The sequence below is a fragment of the Elephantulus edwardii genome, unplaced genomic scaffold (assembly GCF_000299155.1).
Source record: "Elephantulus edwardii isolate Elephantulus edwardi_28Jun2011 unplaced genomic scaffold, EleEdw1.0 scaffold00105, whole genome shotgun sequence".
In the NCBI taxonomy this organism is placed as follows: domain Eukaryota; kingdom Metazoa; phylum Chordata; class Mammalia; order Macroscelidea; family Macroscelididae; genus Elephantulus; species Elephantulus edwardii.
Genome location: NW_006399855.1, coordinates 8,541,513 through 8,552,774, shown reverse-complemented (window position 1 = coordinate 8,552,774; position 11,262 = coordinate 8,541,513). Strand labels below are relative to the sequence as shown.

The following is an 11,262-nucleotide window of genomic DNA, read 5'->3' as shown; positions in this document are numbered from 1 at the left end:
AAATTCTAGATATAAGTCCCTTGTCTGACATGTCATTACCAAAAACTTTTTCCCAGTCTGTGGCTTCCCTTTTTACCCTGTTAGAGAAGTTTCTGGATGCGCATAGGGATTTCATTCTTAGAAGGTCCCATTCATCTATTTTATCTTCTCCTGGTTGTAAATTTTTCCTCCTTTCTGATTTTAAACCAGGCAATGTTCCCTTGCTCTGTTCAGACAACAACTTCTTGATCTAGGTATAGATTTCTCATGAGCACAATTAAGTGTTCTGGGATTCCTATTCTTCTCAATGTTAACCATAATTTTTTGGGAGTCACACAGTCAAATACCTTTGTATAGTTAATAAAACATAAACATTCTTCTGGTATTCTCTGCTTTCAGTTAGGACCCATTTGATATCTGTAATGATATTCTTAGTGTCACAACTCCTTTAACCCCAGCCTGAACTTCTGGCAGTGATAGGGGTCACATACATTTAATGTCACTGAGTGGAGTGTAACTCCTTGGGGCCCACACTGGATCTCCAAGACTGTAAATCTTTGTAGGAGGAGACCACCCATCTTTCTCTCATGAGGTAAATGGTGGGTTCAAACTGTGACCTTTGATTTGTATCCCAGAACCTCATAACTCACTATACTACTAAAGTTCCTTAAAATAGCAAAAGTGTTGTTGTTATTGTTGTTGTTAAGTGCCATCAAGTCCCCTGCTACTCATAGCGACCCTAAGTACAACAGCCCTAAACTCTGCTCTATCCTGTGCCAATCTCATGGTCTCTGACACACCCATCCCGATTACCCCAGTCACTGAATCAATCCACCTCATAGAGGGTCTTCCCCTCCTGTGCTATCCCTCCACCCTCCCAAGCATGATGTCCTTCTCTTTGCACTAGGGAACTCCGGTGGCCTGATGAGTAAGAAGTTGTGTTGCCAACCAAAAAACAGGTGGTTCTAACCCACCATCTGCTTCACAGGAGAAAGACGGGCAATCTCATCCTGAGTGATTGATAGCCTCTGAAAACCTGCTGGATAGTCTACTCTGGGTTAGTCCTAGGTTGACAGCACCTAACAACATCTTACACCCCATGGTTGCCCACACTCCTAATTTTTGTCCTCCTTACAATACCTCTGTGAGATTAAATTGCTATTTTGTTGGTCAGAAAACCAAATTTAAAGGGATGGAGTAAGTTCGAAGGGCACAAATCTCATAAGAGACAGGCTCAGAGTGAATTCAGAATATTCAGTATTGTGTTACAGTATTAGGAACTGAAAAGCATAATGGTAAAATGTGAAGTAGAAAAAGATTTATTACTCTATGTCCAGGTCTCTTCCTCCCAAGAGCAGTTTAAGTAAGTGCAAAGTTATGTTAAAAACATCTTTGTACTGTGAGCAGTCAAGGACGTAGTTGTTGTTAGTTGCCATCAAGTTGTCTCCATAGCGACCCTATAAACAAGAGATCAAAGCCTTGTCCACACCCCACCATTCTTGCAATCCCTGCCCTGCTCAAAGCCATTGTTGCAGTTACTGTGTCAATTCATCTCTTTGAGGTTCTTCTCCTCCACTGATTTTCTATTTTGTATTCATATAAATATTTCTGGATAACACATGGTAAGCTATCCATGAATAAGTATTAAATAAATGGCCTCTACGTTTGAAAAAAATTTACAAATTTACAACACCCAGAATATAACTATAGTAATGCAAATGTAACCAAGAATAATACAAACACTATTGTTTATGTGTTTTAAAAATTATACTTTTACTTTGTATAGTGTTTTTTTCCTCTGCAAAATGCCTCAAAGAGTTAATGATGGATAGACATGAATACCAAAATTGTTGCTGAGTCAATTCTGATTAGTAGTAACACTATGAGAACAAGGTTGAACGACCTGAGAGGGCTCCCAAGGCTGCGGTATTTATGGAGGGAGACTGCCATATCTTTCTCCCATAGAGTGACTGACAGATTCAACAACCAGTCGCATGGTTTAGCACCCAAGGACTTAGCCAGTGCAATAGCAGGGCTGCTCTGGGTATGGATAATGGCTAAAGGGTTTTGTCCTACAACTCCTTTTGTCAGAATTAGTCTTACTTAGCAATATGAGTAGTCATGAGATATGATTTATTGAGTTCGCTATTTTTTAAAGGGGCATATAGACAAATCTTATCCAAACCCTCGTTTCAAGCCCATAAAGTTAGCTAGCCCATCTTTAACAAGGTAGATTACCTGCTGTGAATTTCACTGGCTCTCATTCTCTCAGACTGTGTGTCCACGCAGCCCCGGGGGGTGGGGGGGGATGGTGGGCTCAGAGTTCTGAGAGGAGATAGCACAGTGAGGCTGTAGTCATCTGTCATAATGCTAGGCATTATGTTTTCATTTTCTCTGAAGCTATTTGAAACTAAATAGGTACTTAAATTAATACTGATCTGCTTACTTTCCTCTAAAATCCATGCCATCAAAATTTCAAGCATACTAAGAATAAAAGGGGGGAAACATCCACCACTGCCATCAGTCCATTCCAACTCAGAGTAAATCTGAAGGATAAAACAGAGTTGCTTCATAGGCTTTCCAGGGTTGTAAATCTTAATGTAAGTTGTCTGGGGGGGGGGGTTGAACTGCCCACTGGTGAGCAGCTGTCCTACCAGAGCCCCCAAATTGAAGTGGCTCAGTTGAATATCCTCTTCCAATCTGCCAGCTTACTGTGCTGAGAGTGATACTAAATGCAGCAGAGAACTCCAAGATAGACAAGGTTGTGCCAGGTACTCTAGCCTGGACAAGATACTTGTCTTCTGTATTATATTTCTACATAAAAGGTGGCACTTCATATTTTTTACATAGAAAATTACCATAATTAGGTATGATATAAAATTCTGGATAGTAGAAAGACACGTTTTAGTCCTACGGGGATCATTTAATGGCAAACAAATTATAAAACCTAAGATATATTCTATTAAAAGAATTGAGCTTTTCAGTAGAAAAACAAGACAAAATCATTTACCCAGAAGAGCTACTGAATCATATAGCACACATTTATTTATGTTCTACAAGGTGCAAGAAAGTGTGTCAGTAGGTCAACTGATATTCGGCAAGAAAATCAAAGCTATTAAATGGGGAAATGGTAACCTCTTCAACAAATGGTGCTGGCAAAACTGGTCTGCTACCTGCAGAAAGCTGAAACAGGATCCATATCTCATACCATACACAAAAATTAACTCAAGGTGGTTTAGAGACCTGGGAGTAAAGCCCAAAACCATAACATCCTTAAGAGACAAACTGGGATCAAGCTTAGTAGCACTAGTCCAAGGTATAAAGAGACTGCCAAATAAAACCAGAAATTCATAATCTAAAGAGGACAAAATTGATGCATGGGACCTTCTAAAGATTAAATCCCTGTGGACATCAAAAACTTTTTCCAGCAAGGTGAAAAGAAAACCTACAGATTGGGAACAAACATTTGATAATACCATCTCAGGCAAGAGTCTTATAACAAAAGTTTACAGAATATTCCTGGGCCTACACAAGAAAAAGACTGATAACCAAATTGCAAAATGGGCAAAAGACATGGAAAGTATTTTCACAGAGGAAGATACTCAAATGGCAAACAGATACATGAAGAAATGCTCCAAATCACTGTCAATAAGAGAGATGCAAATCAATATCACAATGAGGTACCATCTCACTCCAGTAAGAGTGGCAAAGTTTAACAGCGCAGCAAGTAATAGATGTTGGAGAAGATGTGGCGAGAAAGGAACTCTTATACATTGTTGGTGGGATTGTAAAATGGTGCAACCATTCTGGAAGGCAGTTTGGCACTTCCTCAAAAAGCTGAACATAGAAATTCCATATGACCCAGCTAGCTATTATACTTCTTAGAATATACCCTGAGAATATGAGAACTGAGGCACACACTGAGATTTGTACACCAATGTTCATAGCAGCATTATTCACCATCTCAAGAATGGAAACAGCACAAATGTCCAACCACAAACGAATGCATTAAAAAATTATGGTACCTTCACACAATGGAATACTATGCAGCATGCAGGCACAATAACTTTGTAAATTATTACCTAACTTGGGAGGGACTGGAGAGCATAATGCTCAGTAAACTAACTCAGTCCCACAATGATAAATATTATATAAAACCATTATTGTAGAATGAGTATTAGGATCTAGGAGGGGTGGGAGAGGCTGGAAGCAGAGGGATGTATGTGGATGTGCAAGGGGAGGGGGGATTAAACATTGGGTTGTACAATTTTGATGGGAAATTGAAAGAATTTGTTCAAATTTGTATTCAAGTTTTGTAAATAAACCAGTAAGGGGCGGAGAGAACCCCAACCAGTAAAAAATAAAATTTCAAAATAAAAAAAAAAGATCTGAAAAACAGAAAAGCTTTTCTTACAATGAAACTAAGTAACATTATAGATCAATATCACAATAAGTAATGAACTCAACCCTTATGTGTCTTTAATTTCTTGTAAAATAGAACCTTTTCTCTAATGGTAAAAGTAATTTATATTGTAACAGGGGAAAGTCACAATATACATGAACTTAATGCAATGTAAATGAAAGGTTGTATAAACACAACGTAAATGCAAGAAATCAATGCCAGAATATGCAAACCAATAAAAATATGTAATAAAAAAGGGCGGAAAGTAATTTACAGATGTAGTTAACATGCATTAAACACCGTATTTAAGACTGACAAGAACATTCCAGGAGAAGAGGGACAGTTCCTTCTGATTTCACAAATAAGGGTGAAAGAGTTAAGTAAACCACTGAAGTTCTCATCAGCCAGTGGAGAAATAAAGATTTCTGAACTTAGAAGACAGACTACCAAACCCAATGCCTAAACTACAACTCTGAAGAAGAAAACAATAATCATCCATTAACTTATCAACTAGAAAGAACCACCATTAACATTTCAATCACTAAATTTTCTTGGCCATTTGCTAATCTGTTTTTTTCAGTAGCTACAAATGCATGCCCACACTAGCTTTCATTCTGCCATATTTACTAAAAAGAGCCCTGGTGGCATAATGTGTTACCTGCTGGGCTGTCAACCTCAAGACTGCAGTTTGAATCTACCAGCCACTCCACTGGCTAAAGATGGGCAGTATCCTCCTGTAAAAATTTACTACCTCAGAGACTTCATAGAAGGTGCCAAGAATAAAGGATCTTCTTAACTGCCATAGTATTTGGGTTGCGACTGTTTTGATTTGGTTTGGGAGGAATAGGGTGTGATTACTTAGCGAAGTCCTGTGGCATAGTGCTTAACATGCTCAACTGCTAACGGAAAGATTAATGGTTCAAACCCACCAAGCCATGGTAGAAACATGTGAGAGTCTGATTTTGTGACTTTATAGTCCTGGGAATCTTATGGGGCAATTCAATTCTATGTGGAGTCTACATGGGCTCGGGAGACCTATTTGACAGAGAATTGTGCTGCCTGCCAATCCAAAGGAAAGTGGTTCAAATTGGCCAGTTACTCCAAGAGAGAAAGAGGACAATCTCCTGCTCTGCATTTTATCGCCCCTGAAAACCCACTGGAGGGTCAACTATGAGTCAATCCCAACTCCACAGCAATAAGGCGGGGATCACTACAGGATGGACTGACACAGCAGATAGAGCAATGAGCCGAAGTGTAGCAGGGATGGTGAGGACGGCGCAGGACAGGGCAGGGTTCAGGTCTGCTGTTGCTATGGCAACTCGATGGCACCCAACAAAAAAGGGGAAAAAATGAGGTCAGGTCAAATCTTCCATTCTACTCCCACTTACTGTGGGATGTGGAATAAATTTTCATATTAATAAATCTTCATTTTCTAAAAAAAAAAAATTTAAAAAAATCTTCATTTTCTCAACTGTTGTTGTTAGATGCCATCAAGCTGAGTTCACTAAACTCACAGTGACCCCATACAATAATACAGAGTAGTCTAATTGGATTCTCTTGTCTGTAATCTTCACAAAAGCAGATTGCTAGGTCTTACTCCTGCAGAGCTACAGGATAAAATGTAATAGTCTGGCCTTCAGTTAAAAGTCTACCACAAAAATGTGCTACCAGTGCTCTGCTCTTAACTGTAAAAAGAAGACAATAATGTACACACTGCCTAGCATTCTTATAAAAGTAAAAGAGGATAATGTAAAAGATCTGACATGAGAAGGGGCACAATAGATCTTAGTCAGCATCATTACAACTAGACCACGAGCTCTGGTAAAAAGCAATCCCAAAGGCACATGGTTCAAATCCACCAGGTGCTCTGTGGGAGAAGAATGGGCAATCTCCCAGCATGTAAATTACTGCTTCTGAAAAGCTGCAGGAGGGTCAGCTATGAGTCAGTTCCAACACAATAACACACAAAAACAAAAATAGACCATGAGTGAGAAGTAACATAATATGCTGTGTTTCCAATCCGAGTGTTCACTGATGTCTGAAAAGAATTGATTTGTCACTAACCTGAACAAGACTTGCTATGATGGAGGCGTAAACACACCGTTACCTAATCAAAAGCATTAATGACGTATTCTTCCTGAAGAGCCAGCCTTTATAATACACACAGAATCTTGCACAATGCTTAATATATAAAATAAACGCAAGTATTAGAAGAGTGAAAAACACAACAAATTCTTTGCTCAGAAAACCATTGTCTGTCTTTTCATAGTGTTTCTAAATTTCTTGGTTTCCCTCAAGTTTCCAGAAACTTTTCACTTAAGTCTTTGCTCTGTGGTTCTATCTCACCATATCGTTCCTCACCTGATCCTTTAAAGTGGAAGATGATAATCTTTAGGTCTCTTTAATTTTTTTTTAGATGAACAAAAATCAACAAAAGGAGATTTAAAAAACAAACAAAAAACCCCACAGAACTATATGCATAGCTGAGTGACTTGTTCTCACAACCTAGTGACTACCTCTGGCCCTGCTGTTTAAATAACCTCTGTGTGGCTGTTCTACCCCCACAGCTCAAGTTTGAGCTCCAGAACAAATATTTGTCCCAATTTTTGAGCAAAGTTTGAGAGTTTCGTACTTCTTTTCCTTATTTTTTAAAACAGCTCCACATCCCTGTGTTCCTTTGAACTGAGTTCAATAGGAGTAAGTACAGTAGAATCCTCTGCAGACTCCAGGCTCTCAGAAACCTGGCAAAGCTGCCAGCGACATGAAACAGCTCATGTGCTTTCTCTTCTGGTTGTTTCTGTCGGAGGCCCACGGCTTGGAAATCCCCACAAATGAACTTCCTGAAGTAAGTACTTCTAGAAGACTCCTTGGTGCTGGCAAGACTATCTGTGCTCAGTAAATAGCATATTTCTATCCAATGACAGTATTCTGTGTGGAATTAAAATTTATAAAATTGTTCTAGAAAGTGTCTATTGTTCAAGTTACTAGAGAATGTATTTGACTTTTAAAGTTTAATAAGTTTTGTATGAAAATTAAGACAGTTTCAATGGTCTCAGTTCTCTAAAAAATGAAAAATAGTAGATTTAACTCAGGAGTTGTTATGAGAATTAAATTATATATGCCAACTCTCTAGCATTTGCAAGGATTTAATAACTAATATATGTTAATATTATCATTACTATTATGAAATGCATTATCATTTTTATATTTGAAATTAAGAAAATTCATTATCAAAGCATTGTTTTCCTACCTAAATGTGCAGTGATTTTTTTTAATAACTAAGATATTTTAAATACTTCTGTCAAAGAAGCAAATGGTAAGCGACTTGCAGAGGGCAAGCTACCCCTGGCAGACTTCATTTTTATGTAAGAAAAATCTTGGGCCGAGTGAAAGCCTTACGAGAGCTACTTTTATGTCAGAAAAGTCAAGTGTGTCACTGGCCAGTGAAGGAAATGGGGAAAATTGGCAGAGATCTGGAAAGACAGGACAATGGTGCGCATAGTTCAATGTTGATTAATGTTACAAAATATAATGAATGGGAATGATTGTGTGAAACTTAATGTGAATGAAGGATAGGAGAGTGTGAAACACAATATATGTAAGCTTTGTAAGCAAACCAATATAAAATAAAAATTCATAAACGCAAAACCAACAAAATTTCATAGAATCAGGAGTTGAAGCCAAGATATTCAAATACATTTGTGCTTTTTTCAGTCACTTTTTTCCTGGTAATCTTTCTCTATGTATAGGTTTCAATTAGGGAGGGCATTAGGCTCATAATTACCGAGTGAGACATCATCACATTCCACAGATCTACCATGTACTTCCTCAGGCACATTCCTAATCACGTGGTCATTTTTATTTTGACCTGTCTTCTAGAACACTCAGTAATGCATTTACATATTTGAAAATTTCGAGGCATTAACTTCCATTCACTTACCTCTGAACAAAAACCAGTACACAGCAATACATTTTTAAGGTATTGTATAAATAGAAGCTACTGCAACTAGCTATTTAAAATAGGAACATTTTTGCTTCTGTTTCTCTAGCTCTTTTAAAAAAAAAAAGGAAAGAAAGAAAATAGAAGTAAACATTCTAAATTATTTTTAAGTTTGCAGAATATGGCGACCTTGTGGAAACGGCCCCAGGCAAATTTCAATTTGTTCCAGAGAACCGGAGGTATCAGGTACAATAAGCTTTAGTTCTAAAAGCAAAGTAAGGGAAAGAGTTCATGACTGAAGAAGGAAATGAAGATTAATTAAGATGCTTTCTGCTACATAGATATGCTCCAGTGCTCTTTTTTTCAATAATAATGAAGGGGGGAGGAACCCAACCAAAACAACAGAGACATTTACAATGGTTTTACACTTAGGTGGAAATATTGTCAAGATGAAACAAATATAACATCTTCATACAATTTTCCATGAGTCTCTGAAACATAATAGACACCTTAGTCCCTTATAAGAGACAAGGCTATGTGTCTTCTATGGCTTTAAGAGCAGGTAATGATTCTAGTTTGAACCTATCAGCTGATCACAGAAGGCTGTTTGCTCTCATTAAAAAAAAAAAGGTATGTAATGATTCTATAGCCTTATAAGAAAGAATGCCTACGAATAAGGTATTTCTTAAGGAGCCCCAAGGGTACAGTGCATTCATTATAAATTGGGCTGCCAAATGAAAGTTTGATGGTTCAAATCCACTTGTGAGAGAGAGATGAGACAATCTCCTCTCTGAAAGATTTACAAAATTAAGGTTGCATAGTGGAGTGCATTAGAGGCAGTGGGGGGTGGGAGGATTGTATACCAATGAAGAAGTTTATCTTTTGCTTTTCGAAGAGAGGAATGAACAGGGGAGGGGGGAAGGGAGGGAGTAGAGGGGAAAAGTGCACCAATGAATGAATGGAAATCCAAAATCTCTGTAAATGTTCATTAAAATTAATACAATAAAATTTTTAAAAAAGGATTTACAGTCTCGGAAACCTCTGAAATCAACTCAATAGCAGTGGATTCAGTTTTGGGGTTGTTTTTATTTACTTTTTTTTTCTTCTTAAGCTTTTTTAAAAATAATTTTAAAGAGCATTTACAGAGATTTTGGATTTCCATTCATTCATTGCTGCACTTCTCTCCCCACCCAACCCCAACCCCCCCCCAGTTTGCTCCTCTCTTTCAAAAGTAAGACTCCTTCCCTGGGACACAATCCCCCCACACCCCTCTCGCCACCCCGAGTACATTCCACTATGCAACCTTAATTGTGGACTCCTGTGATAACCATAATACCCTATCATACATCGCTTTTAAATTATTCGCTCCCTCATCTGTTTCAGTAAAATGGGACTGGTATCAGGGTTGGGGTAAGACAGAGAAAAACTGGATAAATTGTGTATACTACACTGAAACAGATGAGGTTGTTTTTATTTTTAGGGCATTTCTTATCCCAGCAGTGACAGCCACAGTGTGTTGCTTCCTCCTGTCACGGTGGTCTTGAGGGGTGTCTCACACCTTCCAGCACCACCTTTGTTAGAGACTGCACCTTAAAGGCTTCCAGCAACAGCATAGTGGAGTCATTGTCATTCATAGCAACACTTTAGGATAGGGTAGGGCTCATCTATAGGGGTTCCAAGGCTGTAATCTTTACAGAAGGGCGCTCTGGTGTCCTAGTGGTAAGAAGCTGCCCTGCAATCCTGAAGGTACACAGTTCGAATCCACCAGCTGCTCCATGGAAGAAGGATGGGCAATTTCCTCCTGTGTTATTTACTGCCTCTGAAAACCCTCTGGAGGGTCTGCTATAGGTCAGTTTTGACTCAATGGTACACAACAACAATAATAATCTTTATAGAAACACACTGTCTCCTCTTTCTCCCAAGAGAGGTTGTGGTTGTCATTGTTGTTGTGTACCATAGAGTCAGAACAAACCCATAGCTGACCCTCTGGAGGGTTTTCAGAGGCAGTTAATTGCACGGGAGGAGATTGCCCATCCTCCTCCTGCAGAGCAGCTGGTGGCCTCGAACCGTGTGCCTTCAGGACTGCATCACAGCTTCTTGCCACCAGGCCACCAGAGCTCCCTCTAGAGAGGTTAGTCAACTGTACAGTTAGCAGCTGAGTTCTTTAACTACAATGTTACCAGAGCCCCTTAGCACAGACAAAAACTAAAAAAATAAAAACCCTCATCACTGACTAGTCAGAACCAACTCATAGCTGACCTTTGAGAAGGTTTTGGAGGCTGTAAAGCAAACAGGAAGAAATTGCCTATCTTTTTCCTTTGAAATTCCAGGTGAATTTGAACTGTCAGAGGGGTATGGCCTTTGTTTTAGCAGCACGGCTCCCTACAGACTGTGCCACCAGAGCACCTTAACCTAGACAAAGCCTTGTCATTAATGCATTTCCTGAGATGCCAGAGAATGCAGGCACACTAAATACAACTTCTCCCACCAACACTCACAGTTGAGAAAGGAAGCATTCGTCAAAGAAAAACCAGACTGATCAATAGCCTATTTTTCTATGAAAAGGAATGGTTTGCTTTCTCAAAGCCTAGGTGCTTTGTAGATCAATAACATTAAAATCTAAACAGGAAATCGTTTTAGGAGAGAAAACTTAATCCTTGGGAAGTACACCCAAAAAGTCTAAAGGATAACCATTGGCTTTCCTAAAACCTAAAGTCATCCCAAATGGGGCAAGCTAAGCTTGCCCGACATACGATTTCCTTTGTTAAAATTCATCAGATACAAAACAACTATGAGATATCATCTCACCCCAGTAAGAATAGCAAAATATAACAGAACAGCAAGCAACAAATGCTGGCGAGGAGATGTGGAGAAACTGGAACTCTTATTCACTGTTGGTGGGAATGTAAGACGGTGCAACCATTGTGGAAGGCGGTGTGGC

The 11,262-nt window shown here is 38.9% G+C and overlaps 1 protein-coding gene across 1 annotated transcript in view; it reads left to right on the top strand.

The window, feature by feature from the left end:
• The first annotated feature begins 7,142 nt into the window (after window positions 1–7,142).
• The window catches only part of ITIH2 (inter-alpha-trypsin inhibitor heavy chain 2), a 61,423-nt gene continuing 57,303 nt past the window's right edge, over window positions 7,143–11,262 (top strand). Inside the window, exons 1-2 of the mRNA XM_006891875.1 lie at window positions 7,143–7,226; window positions 8,493–8,567. Coding sequence (XP_006891937.1) covers window positions 7,143–7,226; window positions 8,493–8,567 — 159 coding nt within the window. The remainder of the gene's footprint in view (window positions 7,227–8,492; window positions 8,568–11,262) is intronic.